At 44.0% G+C, this 27,361-nt stretch overlaps 1 protein-coding gene and 2 long non-coding RNA genes across 4 annotated transcripts in view; 2 read left to right on the top strand and 1 right to left on the bottom strand.

The window, feature by feature from the left end:
- The window catches only part of TSPEAR (thrombospondin type laminin G domain and EAR repeats), a 35,119-nt gene that overhangs the window by 3,585 nt on the left and 4,173 nt on the right, over positions 1-27,361 (bottom strand). Inside the window, exons 2-11 of one of the 2 annotated variants that reach the window (XM_079977212.1) lie at positions 22,884-22,927; positions 21,318-21,538; positions 19,783-20,021; positions 17,978-18,068; positions 11,688-11,844; positions 10,233-10,364; positions 9,217-9,449; positions 7,187-7,373; positions 3,942-4,171; positions 38-219 (exon numbers count right to left, since the gene is read on the bottom strand). In XM_079977212.1, the coding sequence (XP_079833338.1) occupies positions 38-219; positions 3,942-4,171; positions 7,187-7,373; positions 9,217-9,449; positions 10,233-10,364; positions 11,688-11,844; positions 17,978-18,068; positions 19,783-20,021; positions 21,318-21,473 (1,607 nt within the window). In that variant the 5' untranslated portion in view covers positions 21,474-21,538; positions 22,884-22,927. The remainder of the gene's footprint in view (positions 1-37; positions 220-3,941; positions 4,172-7,186; positions 7,374-9,216; positions 9,450-10,232; positions 10,365-11,687; positions 11,845-17,977; positions 18,069-19,782; positions 20,022-21,317; positions 21,539-22,883; positions 22,928-27,361) is intronic. The other variant, XM_079977211.1, reaches the window with a different exon arrangement.
- Positions 4,181-6,604, top strand: LOC307216709. Its single transcript, XR_013839279.1, has 3 exons — positions 4,181-4,552; positions 4,802-5,127; positions 5,372-6,604. It is a non-coding gene; the product is annotated as an uncharacterized lncRNA (long non-coding RNA).
- On the top strand, positions 8,253-25,369 carry LOC307216710. The gene is made up of 2 exons (XR_013839280.1): positions 8,253-8,392; positions 24,886-25,369. It is a non-coding gene; the product is annotated as an uncharacterized lncRNA (long non-coding RNA).

The raw sequence follows: 27,361 nt of genomic DNA, 5'->3' as shown, positions 1-27,361 counted from the left end.
CAAAGCTGGTGTTTTCAGCAATACATAAAGGAGGCACCTGTAGGTAAGAATGTCCTGGAACTTGACAAACATCTGTGCAGTAATGTTAAGCTCATAGATGGAAGAATTGATGGCAAAGCTGTTGTTTGGGGCAACAATTGTACTGTCATAGCTGTTTGCCAGAGCGAGGAAGACCCTGTCTTGGATCTGGAAGACTTCCCAGTCAGCAGCACCAAAAGTCTAGACCAAAAGAGAAGGTGTGAATAAAAGCTTTTCAGAAAATGAGCAGCAACTGCAGAAGAATGCATCCAACACAATACATGGAGGAGAATAATCCAGACCTCGACTTTCCCTCAGGGAAGCCATTCAGCACATGCACATCAGTTTCCATTAAAGCAGGGGTGGGAAACCTCAGGCTTGGGGGCCACATTCAGCCCTGTAGGCCACTCTGTCTAGGCCTCAAGGTGCTATCTAGGCTATTCACCCTCTCTAGGCCATGCCCCACTCTGGCCTTACTCCATCCCATCCTTGAGAGTTTTTGCCTTGCTAGAATATGTCCTTGAATTGTGTCTGGATGGAGAGATGTATGTAGAACATCTCATGTACATGGATTGAATGTAGCCTACTGCACAAAGGCAACAACCACACTGTTGCTCCACCTACTTTTTGCCTGTGGCCACACCCACCACTGGTATGTGGCCCCCAGAAGCTGACCCATGAGTGAATGTGGCCCTTAGGCTGAAAAAGGTTCCCCATTCCTGCATTAAGGGCTTCTACATACAGTAAGAATTTTATTAACACCACTGTCATAACCTTTTGGCGACAAGCAGTGCAGATATCATCCTTTTAGGCTGGACTTTGAACACTGATTTTGCCAGTAACTGAATGACAAACCACAATTGCTTGCATACCTGATTCTTCTCTCTCTTAATAAAGGCTGAGGGTAGTGTGTGTAAGCCTGGGATGGGGAACCTGCAGCTTTCCAACTGGACTCCAACTGGACTCCAACCAGCCCCAGCCACGAAGCTATGAAGAGCCAAAGGCTACTCATCCCTGGTGTAAGGTGATTGGGATACTGCCACAGGCACTTATTGCCCAGTTCCTGTGACCTCTGCTCATGAAAATAAAAGAAAACTCCAACCATCAATCCATTCACCAAATGCCCAAGCCATTTTGGAAGCATTTTTGGCTTGGGTTTTATTTTTTCATTTTTGGTTGTTTTTTTAAAAGGTGAATGCTTTTCCTCTTTTCCGTATTAGTGCTCATATTGCCTTTTTAAAAGGAAAATTCTACCAAAATTAAGATGGGCTACCCTCCTCCCCTGCCACTCTCATTCAAAAACCATTTCTTTCTTCCTGCTCTAGGAATGACATTTCTCCCCTGCAGCCTGGTGTACAAGAGGGTTTGAGTAGCCACGTAACTCTTGCAGAAGCAGACCTAGCAGTTAGTTGGCAATGAGAAGGAAGGTCTGGTGTGGGTCCCAATTTTAGAAAGCTGTCCAGATATGTTGGCATGTTCACTCACTTGGTTTTTACTTGGAAACCCCTTGGTGTTCACAATTATGAAGAATGCAAAACCACGTTCCATTCTGCTTCCTGCACAGCTGGGTTCCATTGGAAATATTGCTAGCAGAATGTCTGGCAAATGCTTCTTCCTGCTCTCTTATTTCATGCATGACATTTCCTTGCACTAGGACATTATCTTAGTAGCAGCCCTACTAGGGACAAATGTAACTCAGTCCTCTGCTCTTAACTAGTAGCACAATTTCCAGAGCTGTGTTAAATGTTGCATGCAAACCCACCCATTGGGTGGTCTCAATGAGGCAATGGTCTTTCCTCCATTGCAATACTTCGAAGGCTGTAGCTTAATGGTAGAGCATCTGCTTTGCCTGAGGAAAGTGTCTGGCTCAACCCCTGGCAGATTCAGGTAAAAATGGGAAAAGCTTCCTCTCTGAAATCCCGGAGAGCTGCTGCTAAAAGCACTGAGCTAAATGGACCAAAGGTCTGGCTCAGTATAGAGCAGTTTTCTACGTATTTATGAAGGAACGTAGCCAGAAAATATTGTGCCAAAGCTGAAAATCCATGTAGATTCTTCAAAGTTCCTTGAGACTGGAACTTGACTGCATTCACACAGCAGTTTATTCCATTTCCCTAACTGTTAATTTGAGCTTTCACATGGCATTAAAAGCAAGCCCTTCTAGAAATATGCAGTGCAAGTATAGCATCTCCATGTAATTTGCTTCCAGATAAAAAAAAAACCTGCTTGCAAAAAACATGGAAACAATCTATGAACTTGCTCTATATTCCTGGAAATGGCTTTTTCATTGTGTGGAAGTTCAAATATAATGCAGAAATTAACAATTAGGGTAATGGGATAATGGAATAGACTGCTGTATGGATGCAGATTTAAGAGTCCCATAGGCAGCTTGCTTGCCAGAAAAATCCATGCGCATTTTTTATCCCAGTGAAGCATTTTCCAATAGCTTTCCATCATAAGGAATCATTCCTAAAGCATTATTCCATGAAGGAAAACAAGGGCCAGCTCCAAATTTTTGTTGGCTCCAGGCAAGGAACTGTATCAGCCCCTCCTGTATCTTGCTGTTCCCCATTTGCCTGAGCCTCTGGCCCAAGCGCTGCCATTTTTTTGTGTGAGGCTCAGCAGTGGTGACCTCAATTACCTCACAGAAAGAGGAAGGTGAGGCCAAAAGTATCTCTCTCTGGGCCAGCGGGATGAGCACTGCAGAATGGCAAGACCAAGAACAGATGTGACATTGCCATGGCAACCGGGATGCTCTCCACCACAGCTGCCATCTCCAGCTGGGAAGCTGGCCTGGTTGCCAGGGCGACTGAGATGTGCCTCAGTAGTAACACAGGAGCAGGGGGACTTGTGGGAAGGAATTGCGCATGACGAAGCATGGAGGCCCAAAGGGAGCAGGAGCCAGGAAGGAGATCCATGTGATTCCTGAGACCACGGGCAGCAGGTGGGGAACAGGGAAGTAGCAACTCCCTTCATCTGAACTGAAGTGGCCTGAGGGTGAGCTCACCCTGACATCAGGACGGGCAGCATGCCCTATCTTGCTACTTTATTGGCTGCCTTAGACAACCTGCTCTTTTTTGCCTTCAAACACTTTAGCAAACTCATTCAGGCAACAGCTGCTGACTGGGGTGGCTCATAAGTCCCAGCAGATGGCTAGCCAAGCTCAGGATGGGACAGAGAAAAACCCATTACATTTGAAGAAGTTAAAAAAATGCCAACTTTTCAATGTCGGAGACTTCAATTCCTATCAGCTCCAGCCATTATGGTAGTTACAGTCCAAAACATCTGGAGGGCATCAGATTGCGGGGGAGGGGGAGGAGCTGAATTCAAGCATGATTTTATTTGCCATTTACCCGTCCCCCAATGAACTTAATCTCTAATGTTACAGATTCCAACAGAACTTAAAAGCACACACAGCTGTAACTGTGCATATTAACATATGCTAATATGACCAATTAGCATACTCAGTGATGCTGCTGATCAGCACTAAGGGAAAAATAAATCAAGGAAGGATGACCCCACACTTTTATTTTGCAGTCCCATTAAAACAAGTAACACAAAAGTTGGTATATGGCGATTCAAGACAACCTGCACTATGAGGGGGATACAGACAATAGATTGCACAATGCACATCTATACTTGCATCCCAATGATCTGCAGTCACATCTGCATGTACAGTTTTTATTACCTGTGTGCAACAGACTTCAGTACTGACATATATGAATGGAAGGGAAATCTTTGGCTATGTCATTTTGGTGGCAGTGGCAGCATTCAGGGCAGCTTCATGAATACAGAATTGTGTATAAAAATCAGCACACCCACCTACCCTATGCTTATATAGGGTATATCCACTGTGGTGTTCAGAGCAAAATACATTGCCCAAGCAATCAAACAATTACATTGGTTTTTCCTACTCAATATCTTACCAGTATTGACTGGAAGAGCTGGAAGGCTCCACTGAGCCAAATGTAGATGTGAGAGTTGATTGTGGTGGATGTTCCATTAAATGTGTTGGCCACCACGAGGAAGGAATAAGGCCCAATGCTGAAAAATTCCCAGTCGTAGGCTCCCGAGGTAGGAATGGTCTGGTTGGTTTCAAAAAGGCCTGTCCTGGCGTTCCACCTGTATATGACACTGTCTATATTGTGGTTATTCCCTAAGGAAGAGAAAATGTCAGACGTCAAGGACTGACCTCAAGGTTTTAATCTGAAAAGGAGAGTCAAATGAGAGGGTTCTTGTTGTTGTTGCTGTTGACAAGCTGAAGGAAATGACTGTCTCATTTTTGACCAGATAAAGAACCAAAAAGGGAGCTAATAATTCAATTCACCTGAAAAGATTTCAAAAGACAATGGAAGTTTTGCACGGCATGGAATGTATAGGATTCCATAAATAAGCCTACATGGGGCTGGGGGGGTCATATGCTCCACATCCCCTTTGATGTAAGCTTCTCCCTCCTCCATAATAAAAAATATAGTAATGACACCTCAGATCAGCTGCCTGAGGCCTGCCTAATGGCAAGGCTGGACTTGGAGGAGGAGTTTGGATTTGATATCCCGCCTTTCACTCCCTTTAAGGAGTCTCAAAGCGGCTAACATTCTCCTTTCCCTTCCTCCCCCACAACAAACACTCTGTGAGGTGGGTGGGGCTGAGAGACTTCAAAGAAGTGTGACTGGCCCAAGGTCACCCAGCAGCTACTTGTGGAGGAGCGGGGAAGCGAACCCGGTTCCCCAGATTACGAGACTACTGCTCTTAACCACTACACCACACTGGCTCTCTTGGAAGAGAGTAAGGCATTACACAAATGAGGAATAAAGAATTTGGTCAGCTAAGCATTAGATTTTAATCACAACCACTACCACCATTTTCCTTTTTGCAAAAGCAAGTGAGGGACCCAGTACAAATAGGACTGATTTAATAGCATTTACTTCCATATTGTCCCTGTTTACTTCATTCTAAGGCTGAAACTATATATTTTAATTTTTCTTCCCACACAACACATTTTAGAAAAACAGTTCTTTCCATGGATTATGTTAACAGACTCCACTGGGTGGCAGCATATGGTCATTTCATGGGCACTCCAAATGATTTTGGATCCCAAAAAGCTTCCAGGAAGTTCCACTTTACAGTGGTACCTCGGGTTAAGTACTTAATTCGTTCCGGAGGTCCGTTCTTAACCTGAAACTGTTCTTAACCTGAAACACCACTTTAGCTAATGGGGCCTCCTGCTGCCACTGTGCCGCTGGAGCACGATTTCTGTTCTCATCCTGAAGCAAAGTTCTTAACCCGTGGTACTATTTCTGGGTTAGCGGAGTCTGTAACCTGAAGCGTATGTAACCTGAAGCGTATGTAACCCGAGGTACCACTGTAGTTTGGAGACCAGGCTTGCAAGCCATGCTAAGCCCAGGGCAATCATGTGAGTGTGCAGCCTCTGAGAGAGGTGGTTGTGATTTCTGTGCTCCTTCCCAATTGTTCTGCTGCTGCACTGAGCTAAATGAAGCTCTAGTTGCCTTGATGTGTTGGGCAAACCCAAGCCTGTGGCTTAGCTACGTTCAGGCTTTGGCTTTTTGGCTCATAGTTTGTGAAGTGCAAACCATGCCAAGTGACAAACCATTCTGATGGTTTGGAGGAATGTTGCAGAATTTTAACCTAGATGCCTGAAATCTAAACTACCAGCCACGTTTTCAATCAAGGTTTCGCATACTGTTTGTGGGAAACTAAGAATCAGTTGTTTGTTCTCAGGGGCTGGGCTGAGGACCCAGGCACAGCACCAGAGTCTGGCCTTGTGGGGGACCTGATAAGGCCCACACTCTAGCAGGGGACCCATTTCCCTGCTGAAAATACCTCACAAAGTTGCTATTCATTACTGTGCAATTTTAGGCGGGGGGACAGAAACCACAAGGGGATGATTTTCAGCAGGAAAACAACATGGGGGAAATGGTTAAAAAGAAATAAATGACAATGACAACGACATCCTGCCATGTTGCAATCTCACTCTGGATTGAGGACCCCCAGGGTTGCTTTCATAAATCCAGGTTTTTAAAACCTCTCTCTTAACACTGCATAGGCCCTGACACACCAAGAAAGCATCCATTTGTTTCCAGGGTCTAAATATGTATAACCACATACTAAACACAGTACAGATGCAAATATGAAAAAGCTGGTGCAAAATGAAGCAGACACCCACTGTTTAAAAATGGTTTTAGCCAATAGAAATTATTAATTTAAAGAGGACACAGAGCTTTTGGAAGTGAATTGCTGAGCAGCCTCTGAACCCTGACAGGTGGGGGCGAAAGAGGAGTGTAACTCGTTATTTCCCTGTTATAGACTTTACAAAAACTTTTGATTAACACCACAAGGGAAGGCTGCAGTCAGTTGGACTGCTGATTGCAGTAGCTACAGTGACAGCAGCTTCAACAATCCCTTGCAGTATCTCTCTTTGTTGAAGAGTCACTTTTGGTGGAAGAGTCTCCTAAGAACACAAACCTGGATGAATGAGACCTAATCCAGTATCCTGCTTTCCACAGTGGTCAACCAGATGCCTCCATGCAGTAGCTCTCCCCCGAGGAACAGTGGTTTAGTGGAGACTGGCAGACCTATCCCTATACACATTCATTTAATCCCCTTTGAAAGTCATCTAAGATACAGTCATACCTCGGGTTACAGCCGCTTCAGATTGCATTTTTTCGAGTTACGGACTGCTGAAACCCGGAAGTACTGGAACGGGTTACTTCCGGGTTTTGGCGGTTGCGCATGCACAGAAGCGCTAAATCGTGCTTTGCACATGCAGAAGCGCTAAATCGCTACCTGCATGTGCACAGACACACAGACATGGGTTGCAAATGCTGTGGGTTGCAAACATGCATCCCACACGGATCACGTTTGCAACCCCAGCATCCACTGTACTTGTCTCTGTGTCTTGCAAGCAGGGCATAGACCAGATAGATAGATAGATAGATAGATTAAATTAATCAAGGGCAGCTTTTCCCTCATCACGGCATTTCCATGCCAAAAGTTGCACCTGTTGACTTGATGCATGCCACACAGCTGTTAAGAGGAACAGAACATATGTAAGGAAAGCAGGTGCATGCCAGGTGGTTCTGGTTGTCCAATGGCAAAGGGAAGGGATTTTGCACATGCCAATTGGTGTCACTGTACATTGGCAACTAGATACCTTTTCTATGATTAGCCACTGCGAGGAAGGCCTCTCCATCAATGACGAATGCCTCCCAGTCTCGAGCACTGTATGTGTTGATCCTCTGGTACACAGTGAATTTCTCCTTTCTGTAGTTCCACTTGTAAATCACAGAAAACTCTTGACCCCTTTCATTTGCTTCAAAATTTGCCACTGCAAGGAAAATCTGAAAAACAAGAAGCTACAACAGCTCAGTCTCTCTTCTTGCACAGAACAATCCATATATTCTGCGTGAAATCGTTACTAAGGTTACTGAGTTGTCCCACCCTCCATATTTTCCCAGTCTGGCCCCATTGGATTTCTTTCTTTTTCCAAAACTGAAATCTGCACTGAAAGGGCACAGATTTTCCAACATTTCATACATCCAAGCTGCTGTGATGGCAGAACTGAAAGCAGTACGAAAAGAGGACTTTTCCAGAAGTTTCCAACAGTTCTACGAACGTTGTCAATGGTGCATTGTATCAGAGGGGGCCTACTTTGAAGGCCTGTAAGCACAACAGGTTCTTTTCCAGAGAGGAAAAACTCTCAAAATGCGAAAATATGCTATCCTTCCCCCCACCCCACCCCAGACCACACATACTTTATTTGGAATATTTATTGGGCACACTCCATAAAATGCTCTCAGAATTTCCTACAATACAATAGTGAAACCGCTACAGAAGCCATATTTCATAAATAGCAATAGAGCAAGACACAGCAGTGCAATGAAAGTCAGCTTAGAAAAGCTCTTGCACTTTGCCACCAAACATCTCTGGTATGAGATTCTTGGTCTGCTAAAGTCTTCTAGAACCGCCTGCTCCAAATCTCTTCTTCTAGAGCAAGTGTGAGGAACTTTTTCTGGCCAGAGGGCTGGATCTCTTCTCCACCCTGGCAGGCCAAAGTTGACAGGTGGGCAGGGCTGCCCACCTGCCCAACACTTGACATACTGATGTCATGTGATGTTTCCCTTTGAAGTATCATGGTTTGAAGAAACACGGGGGGGGGCGCATTTGAAAGCCTTGATCAAGGCACATGCTGACCATTTATCAGCTGATGGGTGGGTAGGAGTGCACTTTCAAACACAACCCCTCCATGCTTCAAACTGCAGAGTTCTGAAGGAAAAGCACAAGGAGGAGTTGAAACTGATGGGTAGCTAGGAATACACCTTTCTCAATCAAAGGAATTCCTACCCTTGCTGGCCAAATGGTAAGGAGTTCCCCCCATCCCTGTTCTAGATAAATAAGAACACCAGTGTGGAGGTGTGGAGGAATTATATCTACAGTGGTGCCTCGCAAGACGAAAAGAATCCGTTCCGCAATTCTATTCGTCTAGCGGTTTTTTCGTCTTGCGAAGCAAGCCCATTGACGGCTTAGCGGATTAGCGCTATTAGCGGCTTAGCGGCTTTTAGCGGCTTATCAGCTTAGCAGATCAGTTGATAAGCGGCTTAGCGGCTTAGAAAAAGGGGGGGAAAGGGGGGGAAAGTCGGAAAAACTCGCAAGACATTTCGTCTTGCGAAGCAAGCCCATAGAGAAATTTGTTTTGCGAAGCGCCTCCAAAACGGAAAACCCTTTCGTCTAGCGGGCTTTTCGTCTTGCGAGGCGTTCGTTTTGCGGGGCACCACTGTATATCCATTTCAATCTATATCTATATATTTATTTGTGTCTGAAGGGGGAAATGTGTTGTGACCTTTATCAAAGTGCCTTGATTTGTCATGGTGTTGCAAGCCTACATAGTAGTAGTTCTTGGGGACAGGTTATGACAGAGGAGAGAGAGAGAGAGAGAGAGAGAGAATTATCACTTTACAAATGTATTAGGTGGGGCCTGGATCAGGTAAATTTAATCCGATCGGTCTGGATGACAGTAGATTCTTAATAGCTTAAGGTTCCAATTCAGTTGGGAGTTGACTGTCAGATGGGGGGTTAACTGCCAGTTAAGGAACTGGTAAGGGAGGTGTCAGAAAAAGACCAGAGAGAAAAGCTGATGGGAATAGTGGAGTATCCAGTAATACTGAAAATTAACTTACAATTTACCTTTTTTCCAATAGTAAAGAATTTCCAGGACTGGGCTTGGTAAGTGGGAATATTTTGGTATGCCACAAATTTCTCATCCGTCCATTTGTAGATGGCTGACCCTGGAGGAGTGTACCGATTAGCAGTAGCTGCAAAGAGTCCCACGTCAGGGATGACAAAGACCTCAATGCCCATGGTTTCAGAATTTGTAGCTAAACTCTGGTATTCTTCCAGATAGTCCAATCTTTCTTCAACTATGAAATCAAATGGCATTAATAAGGGGATTCTGTAGGCAGAATGATCCAGCAGAATTAGCATTCCTGAAATGATTTATCTTCTCCTCCTCACCCCTTCTGTGACCCTCTTCCTTGGGCCTGAATTCCCCTCTCATTCCTTCTGGTTTCCCTTACTCCTGATCCTATTCAAACTTACCTTTCACATTTAGATCTAGCTTCTCTGCTCAGATGCCAGTTTAAAGATGGTGGCTGAGCCCCTCTCAGCATGTTTGCGTTTCTATCTCATTGACATCTATACTGCCTCGGTCATGTACACACAATAGAAGATGGCAGGATCCCCAAGGGCACCAGGCCTGCTGGCAGACCAACCCTGCATTACAAAGATGTCTGGAAACATGATGTGAAGGCTGGCAACATTAACTCCACCGTGAAAGAATCCCTCACAGATCCCTCACAGCACCTGGGGACAGGCAGTCAGGTTGTGCAACCACAGAAGTGACCAGAAGAGGAATGACTGCTTGGAGGAGCACAGAAAGAAGAAATGCCAAGCTTTACCTGCACCAGCACAACCGAACACCCTCATCTGCCCCAGCTGCAACAAAACATGTCTTTCCCAATTTTGGTCTCTACTGCCACAGCAGGTGCTGTAATTCCCCAAAGGTTTGACTTCACCCCCAAAGGCACACTCCTGCATTGTCTCCCGAGACAGACGGAGGCCAACCAATTTGTTATTTATTGTTTGTAAGCCGATTTGAGCGGCACAGAAATACAACCAATCAATCGGTACCCAGAAAGGCTTACCTTCTAGCAAGGAAATCCATTTATCCCCGTTGCATATAAATAGCCCTTTCTGAGCAGCATTAAACCAGAACTGACCACTTTCACTTTTGGTACAGGGAGGGCGAGACCCCAAAGTCACCTTCATGTCTGCTTCTGAATGATAACAGTTAAAAAAACAACAACACACAAGCAAATTAGCAGCAAATAAATACTTGCTCTGGCACTACGAGAAATGCAATTATAGATATCAATACGCAACTGCACTGGATTATGTGAGATAATGCTTGGCTATAAACATGTTTTTCTCTGTGTTCATTTGCCACTGGACAAGTATGGTCTTTGATTTTTTTTGGGGGGGGGGCAATTTGAGAATGAGTTATAAACAGTGAATGGCCTTAGGCTTCCTCCACGTGAATAGTTCACTTTTCGAATAATAAATATTATATGTTATGGGGGGGTGGCATCAGGATTTTAGAGATGCTTAGGTGGGGCATGGCCAAAAAAAGGTTGGGAACCACTGGTCTAGCGGATGAAGTCACCAAATAAGCCATGGTAAAGGCAGGCTGCTGGGTTCACACATAACACCAAGATATAGTTAAAACATGATATTGGAAACTGCATACATACTAAGAAATTCAGATGGAAGAGATTCGAGGAAGTCAAATACTATGTTTATGAAGATGGATGGTACTTAATTTTAATTAATTAAGTGGTAATATGCTGTATGTATCTTTTTTCTTTTTTCTCTTTTTCTTTGTTTTTATTATTGTTAATCTTTTTTTTTACTATGTTTACTGAAAATAATAAATATTATTTTTTTAAAAAAAGATATAGTTAAAACAAACCAAGATTCATAAGCAAAACAACAAACCATCACTTCAGATTGTGGTTTTGTTGGCAATGTATACAATTTCTTCTCCCATATATACACACTACTGGATGGTAAGATTTGCAGGAGAGGCTCTGCTCCAAGTCTTGCCAGCCTCCAAAGTCAGGCAGGTAGAGATAAGGAGCAGAGCCTTCTCTGTGGTGACACCTTTCCACTAGTAAACGGCAAAGCAGACATATGTTGCTGTCATCAAAATATAAGCAAGAAATATTGTTTTGCATTTGATAACAGAAACACTGTACAATGTTTTTGTTTATTAACGGCATTTGTCCTAAGATACAAAGTTTTCTGGGCAGCTTAAAGCAATATATTATGTATATCAGTGAAAAGGTCCGCAAGGAAGAAAGGTTCATTAACTGCAAGGAATCAATCTCACAATTTTATTGAAGGGGGAAACGAAACAGAATAGTATTATATGACAAAAGTGAAATGTACCCTTCTGCTGCTGCAAGTCAATCAGCCCAGATCTGTTCTAACTCCAGGCTCTCTCCCTGCCCTTGGAAGGGTTGCCAGCTTGTTCTCCTCTATAGTTTCCTAATGCAAGTTGTTGGAAGCACCTCAAAACCTATTTTGTTTGTTTTACTGACCGTAAGGGTATTTCAGCAGCCCATTGCCCGCTGGTTTCACGGGGAGTTCCTGCAGAATTTTAGGGATGGAGAGCACTGCTAGATTAAAGTTCATGCCAGTGCACATCCTTGAGGTAGCATCAGATCCTGGCAACAGGACCAGCTGCCTTAGCAAGCCCTGAAAAGAGAGGAAGACAGACTAGGGAATGAAATCAATCAGGGTTGTTGGAAGACCATGGCTGGTATGTTTACAACATTGATTTTCTTTCTTTCTTTCTTTGTTCAGTTGATGACGGGGCTTAAGCCCATTTGAAAAATCATGGGCCCCAATTTTCATATGTGTGGGGAGCAATTGTGACTCATCATGTGCTCAGGGTCAGCCTCTTCATATTGCTCTATGTGTTAGTGGGCTATTGAATGTGCCATTGAACATTGATTCCAGGGCTGAGCTCAGAGGTTCTGCTCAAATAAGTTCTGTGCTGCTGGCCTTTATTCTTTATTCACAAGAGCAACTTCTCACCAATGTGTACACGATGGGTGAACAAGTATGATATATGAGCAGTAATTATTTGACTAATCTGTCCTTTTACTATCCACATTAACGTTGAGGGTAATAGGGAACATGAGAGAAATTATGACACTTTCATGTTATGTTGACCTTGTTGAAAGTGTATGGCTGAATTATACACCACAGTGTAGATGCAGATCAAAGCAACATTTCATGCACAAACATACTAGGTCTTCATGGAATGCCGGATATTAAGGAGCACTTGCCTTTCAAACAACAGTATACTACCCCATGTTAACACTGGTTTGTTATAAAACACTTCTGCAATGGTTACCCTGCCACTCTGATAGGGATTAAACTGTTGCTGAAGCTAATGTGGAAATAAGCTTCTACTGGTGGAGGAAAACCCACACCCTGTAATCTAAGAAAACTTACTATTCCATATTTTCTTGAACTAAGGATCTAGCTATACATTATTTAACATAGGTATGTAACAAAAACCTGCTGGGCTGGCTGCTTGTCCGAGGAGGGAGATTAGGAAAAAAGCACACATGTGCAATAGTTGTAAGAGTGTGGTGAGTATTTTCCTTCACTTCCAATAGGCTTCACTTCAAATAAGGGAATGACTATTCAACCAGTCTGTGGAATATAATGTCCTCAGGGGCACATTTAGAAGCAGTGAGCTGGCAGAAACAGAGGTGCTAGGAGTGGAGGCTGATCCATTTGGGCATATGGGACACTGTCCCACCAGCCTCAATCTGCGTTCAGCCAGCCCCCACCTGCCCTGCCTTCTTTCTTACTACTAGTCCTGGAGGTGGCTCTGGCTGTCAAGTTCCTCCTCCTCCTCCTCTTCCTCAGAGCTGCCCCCTTTGGAACTCAGCAGGGAGAAGAGTTGGCTCTGCCTATCAGTGGCTCTGCCTCTATCTACTCTTGGCCGCTATGACTTCTGAGTCTTCCTGAGAAGTGAGCAAGTGAAATCTAATTCAGAAAGGGGAGAAAGGGACAAAATTCCCTGGACTTGCAGGTGGTGTCCCTGCATGCTACATGTCTGGCACCCAATTTGCCTAGAACAGGTGTGAGGAACCTCTGTACCTCCAGATGTTGCTGAACTCCCATAATCCTTTGTCATTGAACACAATGGCTGGGTTGACAGCTGTAGTTCAGCAGCATGTGGAAGCCCAAAAGATTCCCACACCTGGTCTAGAATTACTGCTTCCCCTATGCCTCTCATTCATCTATAAGTCTTTTGGGACAGTAACTGGATCCTTTTTATGGCTTTCCTGCACTAGTTTCTCTCTCTAAATTTACTCTCAGCATCTCAGAAACAATTTGCCAGACCCCCCATCTTCCAATTATCCCCTTAGAGCCAGTTCTAGCACTCCCCCAATACACCTCTTTCAGCCACCCATCCTGAGCACACACCCACACCCTCGGTGCAAATAGTTTGGTTTTTCACTCTCTTTAAGTTTGAGATGTACGCTTCAGGCTGTTTTGTCATAATCTGAATTTAATAAATCATTTGTAAGTGAGAGATGAAGATCAGCATAAATCACTTCAGCTAATGTCTTCTTCATTTCCTGTTTGTTCTACCTGATCTTGCAAAGACTCTTTTTGACTACAATGGAAAGCATTTCAAGAAAACATTATTATTATTATTTTTTAAAATGAACAATTGTCTTTAACCATCGCAAAACATTAAGAAAGGGATAGGTGGTTTTGTCGCAAAGATGTACTCAGAAACAAATCACGTTTTCTGGGATGCAAAAGTGTGGGAGTTTTGGCAGTCAAACCTAACAATGCTAGTATCTATGCTAGTTAGTAAATGAAGGGGTTAAGGACCACAGAGCTGTAAATTCCTAGAGAAGGCACACTCACAATGACTTGTTACAGTGCTCTGACCCTCGTTTTGATATACTGTGTCCGTTCTGTAGGTTTTGTAACTTGAACCAACCAAATGGAACACATCTCATAGCCAAAAAACCCTCCTTAATGCAGAAAAAACAGAGCATTCCGAACAGCCCCTGCTTGAAAACCTCCAGGGATAGTTCACCACCCCTCTAGGTATCCCTCCAGTTTTTAAACTAATGTGGCTGATAGGCCATTTTCAGGCACAATTCAAAGTGGTGATGCTTCCCTTTTAAACCCCTAAATAGTCTGGGGCCCAGATATCTAGAGAATGGTTTTCTTTTATATGAACCTGTGTGATTGCTAAGGTGATAATTGGAGGCCCCTGCTTAAAATTAGGGATGGCCAAATACATCAATTTCATTATCTCATTTGTCCAGTTTTAAGTTCAGTTCTCCATATTTCTACATCAGCTTGTGATTATTACTTTCTAAAGTCGTCCTGAAAACATAGCAGCATTTTAGTGCAAATTTCTCCTAAATACACATTTTGTATGCAGTTTTGCCTAATATAGACATTTTTTGCATAGCATTTTCACCTATGCATTTTTGTACGCTACTTTCAGTAGCATACATATGAATTTATATGCACAATTTACCCTAGTATGTGCATTTTTGTACACATTATTTGGCTGGAGAACTGCGCTACAAAATCTGGAGAAGTGTGAATTAGCTAAGTCTACATTTAAATGCAAGCTGAATCAAATTTCTCTCCCATCCCTACTTAAAATCCATCTGCCTTCTGAAATGAGGTTGGTGATGACAGAAGAAAGGGGTCCCACCCCTTTCCCTGGTCCTTCTGGCAGCCCACACATCATATGTTCTCCCCCGAGAGCCTTGCCTGAAACTGAATTAGATGTCCTTCCCACAGCAGACATTTTTATTTAGTCAGCCTTTCCAACATGGCAGCTGGTTTTAATCCAATAAATTTTATTGGTTGCTGCTAGTTTTTATTACTCTCTTTAGGTTTTTTACAATTCCATCATTGTTAAGTGATATCTATAGCTATCTGAAATTGTTTTAACGACTATTATGAGCCACCCTGGAAGTTTTGTTAAAATTTAAAGTTAAAGTTTATTTTGAAAATAAATAAATAAAATCCCCACAGATGGCTGGATTATTAGTATTCCACTGGGTTTCTCATTGTTTCGGTATATCTGTGTTCTCTTCAGATATCACATGGACCAGAGATGAATGAAAGTGTTGGTTCTGGCTTCTCTCCATTTCTTGTTTTTCCAGTTTTCAGTTCTCCACATATAGCACACATTTGCATTTTTAAAAAAAGTCCTAATGAAAATTCGGTAACATTTTACTGCACATTTCTCCTAATATGCACATTGTTTTATGCAATTTTTCCTCATATACACATTTTTTGCAAAGCAATTTCTGTAATATAATGCACTTTCATATAACCTTCTCACCAATACATGTATTTATATGCACACTTTAATTTAGTATAAGCATTTTGTGCACATTACTTGGCTGGAGAACTATAATGCAAAAACTGGTGGAGTGTGAATTTCCAAGGGTGGCTGTGTTCCGTTTCACATTTTGTTTCGGAAAATTTCTGCAAGTTTGCCTTGAAATGGTAACTGAACCCAATTTCTGCCCCATCCCTACCCTTGACTCATCTTTCTTGCCTAAGAGGTTTCTGTGTCTTTCTGCCTGTGATTTTTGCTATGAAAATCATTGGCTATCAGATTGGCTTTCCTTTGGCTTTGTAGGCTTATTATCAGCTTTTATCTTGTCCATAATTTGAGGGCATGGAACACTCAGATCCTCCTCCCCAAAGGCTGAGTTATCTTGAACCAGACGCTTCTCTGCTCCTGTCGGCTTCTTTTCACAAGTTAGTTTTAAAAGAAGGGAAAATAGAATTTTATCTCTCACTCAGTCGTGTCTCCCAGTCCCAGCCACACACGGAATTATGTATCTGTTGCAATGTCTGCTCATGAAAGCCTGCTGATCTATCTGAGAAAATGGCTAAAAATTATCACCAGCAACCCAGAAATGAACAGAAGCTGTTCCATGTATGCATCTGCTGTTTATCTGGAAATGCTACAAGAGAGAGGGAAAGCCAAAGCATTCCTAGCAGATTAGTACCATGGCTTCCATCAGTGAGATTCCCTCAGGGTCTGTTCTGAAGTTGGTTTGATCTTTATGCAGAGCTTTGCATACTCCAGAGTTTTATGAGGCCTGCACAGAACATGGCTGATGAATGTCACAGAAACTCTTAACGCAGACCACTTTTTATCAATATCTCACCTCACAGCCTACATAAAATTGTCACGTCCCCTACCTCAGGGTACCTGTGTTGGCTTGAAAAGCAGTGAAGGCTGGCCCTCTAGGGCAAATGGGACACTGACCCACCAACCTCAGTCTGCCTTCAGCCACCCTACCTTCTTACTTACTGTACAAATAGTCTAAGAGCAGTGGTTCTCAACCTGTGGGTCTCCAGATGTTGTTGGAGTACAACTCCCATCATCCCTGAGCTCTGGCCTTGCTAGCTAGGGGTGATGGGAGTTGTAGTCCCAAAACATCTGGGGACCCACAGGTTGAGAAAGGCTGGTCTAGAGGGTGGCCCCAGGGGCGGAGGAAGGGGGGTGCGGTGGGTGTGGGCCACCTCGGGTGTCACCACTGATGGGGGTGACAAAATGGTGGGCAGCACTCACCGTGGGGGCTGCAGCATACCCGAGTCATGCGTTTCTCCTGGAAGAGACACGGTGGCTTGGGTGTGCACAGGCTCCGTGCGGCCCAAACGGTCCACCTGCTGCCTCCTCTGCAGCTGTAGGGCGGCTGACTGGGAGAAGGCAGGAAGACTCTGGAGGCTCCATGGTGCACCCCGCCCCTATGGGCAGATTGCCCCATCCTCACCCCACCGCTCTGGGTGGATCGGATCGCCTCACCCTCACCCTGCCCCTATGCTTCCTCTGCCACTGGTTGACACTGCCTGTCCCCTTCTTTCTCATGAGTCTCAGCGTTGCCCCTCAGCCTGAAGGAAGACGGGGACAAAAATAGAATCAGTTGGCTCCGCCTCTCATTGGTTCTGGCTCCACCCACTGTTGACCTTCCTGCCTTCTGGCCCACCAATCCCAATAGCCACCAGCCAGCACTGCTGAAGAGGGTTCCGAGTCAGATGATGCACTAGTCTTCAACACTGCCTTGGTCTGAAAACATGGCTCCTCCATTATCCTCAGAGTTCGACTTCACCTGCAGTGTCTCTTGCTCCACCACTACACAGGAGCATGTAACTGCAGAACAGGCCCCAGCTATGTTAAGTGTCAGCCAGAAAAGAAAAACAGAAAACTAGGGGAGTGGTGGGGAGTGGAACGCCCTGCTTGGTGGTAATGACTGGCTGAAACAGAAGTATTCCTGTTAGGAAGAACATAGAAAACTGGCTCATGCGGAGCCAGACCCTCAGTCCATCTGCCTCAGCGTTATTTCTATTTGCTGGCTATCAATAGTTAACTAATTCTCAGTAGGAGAATTAATCCTCCTTCTTGGAGGAGCCAGGGATTGAACCTGGGACTTTCTGCAAGTTAAACACGTGCTCTACCACTGAGCTTTGGCCCTTCCCATTGTTAGAAGGATGGGTATGCAGCAACATTTTGTTGCAGTTTCTACTTGTCTCTATATCAGACTTAAATTGGTCAGTTTCCTCAGAGAATCAAGGGAACTGTATTTCCACAAGGGGAGGGGGTGGTAGGAATCTCAAACAAGGAATTCACAGTATCTTGCCAAGCTATAATTATAAAAATCTATTGGGGGCACCAATGAAAGTTAAAGTGATCTTAAACGGGCATGCACTGATAATGCACATCTCCATCCCCGTGTACGGCAGAGCCAGCCCATTGTATGCTGAATGGCTATGGTAATCTCTTCAACACAGATAGTGTACTCACAGTGAAGAAACCTTTTCTTCTCCTTCTGCTCCCTACATAAAACCGGGATCCTGTCACAGTCAAAGATGTGGGGAAAACAGCATCTGTAATCCTAAGGTGAATAAAAAGGAAAGCACATATGTATCCAGACAGTTAAGTCATCATCACTGGTAATAGCAGAGGTAAATAGACTTACACCTTTCATCTTGGCTCTTACAGCCAAGACTTACAGCCTTTCATCTTGGGTTGGGGAACCTGAAGTCCATGGGCCTATTGTGGCCCCTCAAGCCTTTCTCTCTGCCCCCTGAGACTCTCCCCAGGCCAGAATCCTTCCCAGCCACACCTTCTAATGTCCCTACTTCACAATCTCCTTGAGTTCTTTTGCCTGGATGGAATGTCCTTGAACTCTCTGCTGTTGCCTCTTGCTTCCCTGGATGAAGGATAGAGAGGTGTTTGTGTACAGAAACTAGCTTACTATAAAATGCATATCCATTGCTCCGCCCACTTTTACTCTAGGCTCCGCCCACCCCTGGAATGTGTCACACACACTCCCCAAATGTTGCCTAGAAGGGAATGCAGGCTGGAAAATGGCCCCCACCCTTGCAGTAAGGTTTACCATGAAGACACAGGAAGTTCCTGCTTCACCACCTTCCCTAATCTGAATAGGAGCAGCAAACCATGGCCCCCTAACTTGGCATTACTGTATGTCCAAGTCAGGGGGTGTGGTTTGTTTCACTTCAAAGAAGCCATGATGGGACACAAAGATTTGTTTTTAGCTTATCAATCTTGGTCAATACACGGTGTCTGGCTCAGACGGTTATGCTCCTCTGGGAGTCAGGGAGTAAACCTTTTACAGGCAACTCCCGATTCACACAGGGGTTTCATTCCAAGGCACCTCGCATTTAAGTGAAATTGCATATACAGTGGTACCTTGGGTTAAGTACTTAATTCATTCCGGAGGTCCGTTTTTAACCTGAAACTTTTCTTAACCTGAGGTACCACTTTAGCTAATGGGGCCTCCTGCTGCTGCCGCGCCACCGGAGCATGATTTCTGTTCTCATCCTGAAGCAAAGTTCTTAACCCGAGGTACTATTTCTGGGTTAGTAGAGTCTGTAACCTGAAGCGTATGTAACCTGAAGCATATGAAACCCGAGGTACTGTACCACTGTATTTGAAAGACCATTGGAAAAGCCTGCGTGTATGCAGAGTCGTGCACCTTTTGAGTGCATGTAAATGGGGAGTCGCCTGTACTATATTTTTGTTTATAAAGTTGTGCAAAATAGGGTTGCAGTTTATCTGCTGTTTCTGCAATCCATTTGTGCCTTCAGTCCTTCCGGGCGGCTATGACAGGCTAATTGCTCCCATGACATTGCATCTTGTTGACCTAGTTGGTTACCCCCCCCCCCCATCTACAATCCCACTTTCATAGTCTGGAGGCCAGAATGGAGTACAGAGCACCATTAGACAGCGGGTAGGGGCCCCAAATGCAGCCCTTTAGCCCCTGGGGTTCTCTGCAGAATGCTGGACTAGATGGGCCATTGGCCTGATCCAGCAGGCTTTTCTTACATTCTCACACACCCTCCCATAGGCCGCTCCCTCCAGTGATCATGTTTGTCTCTTGCTTTTCTGGAAGGTGGACGGAGGTGCATGTGTGCCTGTAGAAAACCAGAGGCAGATTTTGGCTAGGACCTGATGAGAAGAGCTCCCACGTTTTGCACAAAGCCTTCAGACTTCCCAGTTCTGGGCAGTGCAATTTTCCATGCAGTCCCAACCCAGGGATGGTGGTGGTGGCAAAATTACCCCTGAATTGTACGTGCTTCACGTACACATCTGTGGGGATGCTGCAGTCCACAGTGAGAGAGAAGGAGCCTTTAGTTACTGCCAGTACCAGTGTGTGCCACTGATTGTCTGCCAAAAATATGTCCCGGAAGGTGACCCGTGTCTGCCAGCCATTGGAAAGCTCTCTGCTCCAGAAGATGAAGTGAATTTTATTCCTCGAATATCGGAGTCCAAGCAGCAGAGTGTCACTGTTTTCCTCCAAAACCGTAAAGATGTACTCGTTTCTCTGAAAGGACAGTTAAAGGCTGTTAGTCAGAAAGCTTCCCCCTGCTCCTCCTATTTATCAACCTGACCTGTCAAAATATTTTGTGAAAAAGAAAAGAAAACCTTTAATCCTAAGCATCGGAGGAACAATAAGGTTCACAGAATAAATGTCCTCCAAAACTCATTTTTTGAAAACACAGTTAAGCTTGTCAGCCTGAAATACATTATTTTCTTCTACCAGCGTATGAATCACTAATTTAATTTTTTAAGCACTCTGGCCCCAGCTTCACAATACATTTAAAGCAGTATCATACCACTTTTAACTGTCATGGCTTCCTTCCAAAGAACCCTGGGAAGTGCGGTTTGTCAAGAGTGCTGAGAGTTGTTAGGACGACCCTATTCACCTCAGAGAACTACAATTCCCAGTCCCCTGTGTACACCACCTTAAAACTCATCTAGGGGGTTCTCTGGCTAACTTCAGATTGAAACTGGTATGACAGGGAACATCTCAAAACACAGTATAGTGGAACCTTGGTCCCCGAACGGCTTAGTTGACAAACAAATTGGCTCCCGAATGCCACAAACCGGGAAGTAAGTGTTCTGGTTTGTGAATGTTTTTCGGAAGCCGAACATGCATTTCAGCTGTCGACATTGTTTCCGGGGCCAATCAGCCAATCAGAAGCCGCGCCTTGGTTTTTGAACGTTTTGGAAGTTGAACAGACTTCCAGAACGTATTGAGTTTGAGAAGCAAGGTACCACTGTATTTCATAAGAAATGACAGGATAGAGGCAAACATTATGCGTATACCGATTCCCAAACCTGTGGTGGGAACGCACTGGATGCAGAGTGAACAGGGAGTGTGTACACAGCCTAACTTCCAAATAAAGATAGAATCAAGCTCCAGTTTCATTTTGTTTCCTGTGCTATCACAATCCAGAAAAAAAGCAAACCCCAGGATGTTTTTCCAAGTTCTTTTTTTTAAGGATATAATTCATAAAGTACATCGTGACCAATTAAAGATTATCTCTTGTCACCTGTGACAGTTTTATTTCATCACCTACAGCATAAATTATGCATCGTGATTCTATCAGGCATCCGAGTACATTTACATCCAAGTAAATTTGCCAACAACTGTTCCAGTTACAGTTTATATGGAATGAGCTATTTAAATCACATGATATTGCGAAGTTTGCCAAATTGATTACAGTATTAATTAAGCTCAGGTTTAGCAGACTGAATTTACCAACCACGATTTTATCGGTGGATTCATGATTCTGCTCTAGTGTAAAAAAACAACAACAACCTACCACATGCTTACCTTGGACTGCATGGGGAAAGCTTTTAGGGTGACCACAATGGAGAATTCCTCTGGGAAGATGTCACAGTATATGAAAATTCGTGATGCTGGAAAACTGAGAAAGCGAGGGCGCATTGCAGAGAACTGGAAGCCACGTGCTCCTTGGATCTGGATCATCCGTATCCCACTCTTCACTCCATTCACAGGAACTACTTCGGAGAGAATATCCAAAGGACGCAGATCTAAACCAGAGACCAAAACGCATTACTAAAACTGGGGAAACACAGCAAAGGGCTGCAAAGGCTGTTCCTGAAAGGCCAGGCACTTATGGCAGGAAAACGGCTTCCAGATTAATCAAAATAATGGGAAGAATTGATTAGCTGGCTGCATGCAGAAGATTTTTCTTTTAATCCCTCTGGTTTTTTTTAACGAAAAAGAGATAAGGACCTTGACATAGAACTGAAAGTGGACCATCAAGTCCTATGGTTGCCAGATATCCCTTATTCTAAGCAAGCGCCTTTTATTTTTTGAAACTAAACACTTATTCCATCTCAGGGCAGTCCACAAGACAGAAATGCAAGATGAAATCGCAAGTAAGTAGTTAAAACCAAAATAATGAAACAATAGCCCCACCCTCCCACAAACACATTTAAAAGGCGGTAAAATATAAATCAGCCAAAGATCTGGTTGAAGAAGAACATTTTCACCTGTCACCTAAATATATATACAGGGATACCTCTACTTACAAATGTGATCTGTTCTGGGGTGCCGTTCGCACCCTGAAAAGTCCGTAAGTAGAGTGCCGCTTCTGCGCATGCGCACGCGGCGAACCCGGAAGTAAACATTTCCAGGTTTGCCATGTTCGTAACCTGTAAAGCCGCAACGTGAAGCAAATGTAACACGAGGTATGATTATATAATGAAGGTGCCAGGTGAACCTCACTGGGGAGAGAATTTCACAAACTGAGAGCCACTGGAGAGGCACACAAAGAAGGGCCTCAGATGATGAACATAGCCAGTATGAATTTATATGGGGAGAAGCAGTCCTTGAGGCATTGCAGTCCTGAGCCGTTTAATAAAGACCAGACATCGTCTAACCTCCATGTGAGTTTTGTGCAATCAAATCAGGATGAATGCTCTACAAACAGGTGATTTCAGCAGCCCAGAATCCGACAACTGCAGTATTACTAGATAGATATAAATATGAGGTTCCAGGGATTTGGCTTCAAGCCTAGCTGTCTTTGTTACGCAACAAACTCACTCAAATCTACATACGTCTCCACAAAAAGATAGGCAGTTTCCAAATAATTCAAATTATTCACAGAAGAAAGCAAGACACATGTGTGGCCCTAGGGAATCACATGGACTGAGGGAAAGAGGATAAGCCTCTATGACAGAAAACATCTGGTAAGCACAGACACCAACCTTGCAGGACCAGCTGAGCCGCGTGAAGATTGTCTGCGGTGTTTCAAACAAACACCAGCAACACCAAATTAGGTCCATTTAGCAGCAGGAAAAACACCCACCGTTTGATGTCTTCCCAAATATTGTGCTGGGGGGGGGCAAATAGGAAGGGATTAAACCTTACCTGGAGGCTCCACATGCTTATGCAGCACCTATATAATTTCTTTCCTTAAAAAGGAAAAAAAGAAAACCACATTTTAAATTAACTGCTATTCTTTGCCTAAGGAGCAAAAGGAAATGGTGGTCTTGAGCCACTGCAAGAATATTGCCTGATAATTGTATTGAAGTGGTAGTCATTTTGCAATTCTGTCATTAATAGTTGGAAGTAAGGAAGGCTCCATACACAACATGCATTTAAAACACATGACTCCCCCCGCAAAATTATGGGAACTGCAGTTTACCCCTCACAGAGGTACCATTTCCAGCACCTGTTGTTAACCAACAACAGTTCCTTGAATTATTTGGGGTGGGGGGAGAGTCATGTGCTTTAAAAGTATGGTAAATGTAGACAGCCTTGAGTTGTGGTTCTAACCTTCCTCGTTTGGGATTAAGAGCCAATAAGTCCAGCTGGGCAGCCACAGCACACAGGCAGCCAGCTTTTCTCTTGATCTAGGTTGAATAAGCTACCTTGAAGAGTTGTGCAACTCAAAAACCTTGCGTTCATCTATCCCAACTAAAGAATGGCAAAGTAAATTATCCTGTGCCTGCAACTGATTCACCAGAGTTGGTTGGATGCTGTCATTAATTTTGTTTTCATTTCCTGTATCAGTCAGCATGCCGTTAGTCACATCAAAGCTACTGGGCTTTTCCCTACCCCTCAAGTTTACCCCCTTGCAGATGTTTTATGAATGCAAGAATGGTGAGAGGCATATGTACATTTATACATATTAGTTTTGAGATCTGAAATACCCTACACGTTCAGATGGATGCATGGAGGTAAGGTCATATACAACAAACTTCTGCACCTCCATGCATGCATATATAACATCTAAAATAGGTTTGGCTTCTTATTTCCTTATTTTTCTCCCAAACCTAATGACTAGGGTTACATGAGAGGGGCGAGTGAGTGCCCCTCCACACAGGTGCTATATTAGTGGCGGATTTATTCTGCTTTCATTTGTTGTGTGACATTTCCTCAATGCTACCACATGACTGTTACCCAGGGAGGCTACAGAGCAACAAAACTAGGACAAAAATAAACAGGAAGCAGGAAGTGATGGGATATGCACTGATTGGAAATGAAGCAGTGCGACTGCCCCCAAACTTTTGCAGATGCAAACCATGTTGAAAGTGGGATTATGTTTGAGCACCTAATAGCATCATGAGCACAAAGGATCATGGATGTGAAAAAAGGGGTGTCTGCAGGAACCCTGTGTGCATGTGAGGGAGGGTGCATGGCTGCATGCCAGATGCCCACAACAGTTTTTCTAGTTTGTAAATGTGCCCATGGCATGGGCTTGGGGGGGCACATTTCTTGGGTGGGGGTGCTGCCCCCACTGCCCTCCCCAAACCAGCTTTGTGCTGTTTCATGAGGCTGGGATCATTCCAGCCTTGCAAAGAGGCTCAGGGCTGGTATCGCTTTGGCAAGGGCTAGGCTGGCATGCAGTGGGCTCCTTTTGTCCAGCTCTCCCGGCACATGTGTGCGCCCGCCCTGGACGCCATTAAAGCACACTCCACCGCTGGCCCATGGGAGTCCAAAAATGTTGACACCCCCTGATGTAAATGAACTACCCATTTTAAAAAACCAGATCCCTTCTCCTAGATCCCTAGGGGTGATGCTCCTCCTCAAGTAGACAAAGCTGCTCCGCATTTCTTTTTTCAATGGGAAGACTGACTGTGGTAGGTTACCACAGACACTTTGAGCAGCTCAGCTGTCTGTGGCTTGCAGACAGATTCCTCGGAGATGGTGGAGCACCTCGGTCTCAAACTGACGTAAAATGAAAGCCAAAGCAGTTATTTTCAGTTCACCTCCCACATTATACAGACGCTCTTAATGATTAAAGTGCAGCGAGGGATTATGCAGAATCTTATTAATGATTACAGAACAGCAGCTGCGGATACTTGAGAGAAGTGAGGCAAATTATGTTGCAAAGACTCTGACTAGATCCTTCTTTCACTTTTAACAGAGACTCGAGGAGGGCCACATCATCGGAGAGATCAAGGGAATGCCTGGGGCAGCCTTTTCAAAAGCTCTTAAGTTACACAGGAGCCTAAATCTCCCTTGGCTGGCAAAGAGATGGAGCTCCACTCTGGGCCCTAAAGAGAAGAAAGCAGGGAGCAGGGAGGGAAAGCAGCCTGACTGCAGCGCTGCTTCTAAAATAACCAAACTGGCATAGCACTCTGGATGCACAAAGTCCTCACAAGCACAACAGCCTCCTTGAGATATTTATGCTGCCTATGATTTAAACGTCAGTTTTTCATTTGTATAAGGTGTTTGAACTTGCAAGCGTAATGCCTTTCCTGCAAAATTTCCACAGCAAACATTCATAGTAACATGTTCACTTGAAGTTATACAACTGGGGTTGGGAGTGAGGAATATGCCCCTCATATCTTCTGTGTGAAAACACTCAAAAAAGCATCAGGTTGCATAATATACAAGTGTTCTAAAAACTACATGACATCTTAATATCGGCCACGTGCAACCATCAGTTCAGTGGGTTTGATCTGGCAGCTCTAAAAGATTGTGATGGAAGCACCTGCCAGGTGTACTGGGAGTGGTTACTCATGTCTCTGAACCACACTGGAGAGAATCAGCCTTTGGTATTGTCAGTACATGCAATGCGTTCAACTTTGCCAGTTATCCATCAGTCTGGTTGTTCGTTGGATGGCAGATGTGTGCCAGGCCCTAAGAGATGGAGGCCATTCTCCATTCCTGTAGCAGGAATTCAGCACAACTCTCAGACTTAAGGCTAGTTGGCTGAGTTCTCCTGTTGAACATGTTCCAGTTAATTATTTTAAACTGAAACTCAGAAGCCTATGTGGGTGAACTCTAGAAAGGGGTGTGGATCAGGGCCTCTGCATGCCCATCATGTCTCAATTTAAAAATTCCTGTCTCAAAACAAAGGCTGCATTTGAGGGCTTTCTAGATCAGCCTTCTTACTAAAGAGTTCCCCAAGTGCAGCGCTTTTTTCCTGGCGACACTCAACGGTACGCTGTACTGACACCTTTTTTTCTAGAAGAAAAGCACTGCCCAAGCTCAAGGAATTTTAGCTGCAGAATGGAACTCCCCACCCTCTCTTCTCCCTGCTTGCACCCCATAATTTGTTCTGGAGGGTTGGGGGCACCACTAGAACACATTTAGCGGTTGCACAGGGAACTTTCACTGTGAACTGAAAACTCCTCATGCTAGGGGAACTGTTTCATCAAATACTGCCTCAGATATTTCAGTCTACAGCTGAAATGCATATGCAATTGATCCTAATTGTTACTTGTGCAACAGGGCTTTCCCCCATCCCCTCCCCCTTCACCCCCCCAAAATTGGCTCAAGGGGGTTGAGAGAACTAAAAGAGCAGCACAGGGGGGACAAGGGGGTGTTTCATCGGGCAAGTTGCAATGCTTATGCAGATGGAACAACTGAAATAGTACAGTGTTGTATGTGCGCAACGTCTAACACTATTCCTACTTGGAGTAGACCCATTCAAGTTAATGGCCATAACTAACATAGGTTCATTTATTTCACCGGGTCAGAGTAGGACTTAGTTGACTACAACCCTGTATTTCCATAGCTTTTATACACTCTTATGCAAATTGTTGTCTTGCTTTATATATTTCTCTAGGGCCGAGTTCTTTGGGAACGTTCCCCCACTTGTCCATTCTTTCATCTCCTGCATGCTTCTGGATCCATCTTCACGCTGAAGATTTGATGCATTCATGTGGGCAAATGGAATTTGCTTTACAGCCCACGCTGCTCCTGCAAAATCTTGAAGCAAACATTTCACTTTGAGAACTGGCACAGCTCATGAGAGATGTGCTTTCCTGTGCCGCTGGCATTTCCCACGCTCCCAGTTGTGTGCTGTAGCACCAGACTGGTTAACAACTACTGTGTAAATAGATCCTAAGAAAAGAATCAAAGGTTGTGCAGTTAGATTGCACTGGAATTCCTTCACAAATTTAATAAATAATAATAAATAATATATGTACTAGTTGGTTGCCTTGAGCCAACCTAATATGTGCAGTTTGTACTGAAATGTACTGAAATGTGCACCAGACCCACCATCAAAGGGTTACAATTATTTTTCCTTGGTAAAGACTAAGATTGAAACAGATTTAAAAACTCACACACAAAAGAAATCTTCGCCTAGCATGATATAGTTTCTGTGCCTTTCCCTCATTTTTCAAATAAAAAACTTAAGACTGAATATTGTTTCTTCTTCAGATACAATCCATTAATGTATCCATCTCCATTGTCCCTGTTATTTTAATGAGTTAATATTTAGCAGATGGTGCAGAAAGCCATTTTAACTGCCTGACAAATGCAACATTTTCTGCCACCAATAAATTCAATATAAGTAGTCGAAGAGGGGGCTGTTGTTGTCTTGTGTCTAGATTATGTAACAGAACCATAGAAGATCCTGATCTTATCGCAATTCTAGATATTTGAAA

This window comes from Podarcis cretensis, assembly GCF_951804945.1.
Source record: "Podarcis cretensis genome assembly, chromosome: 5".
Lineage (NCBI taxonomy): Eukaryota > Metazoa > Chordata > Lepidosauria > Squamata > Lacertidae > Podarcis > Podarcis cretensis.
This window is presented reverse-complemented; position numbering and strand designations above follow the sequence as displayed.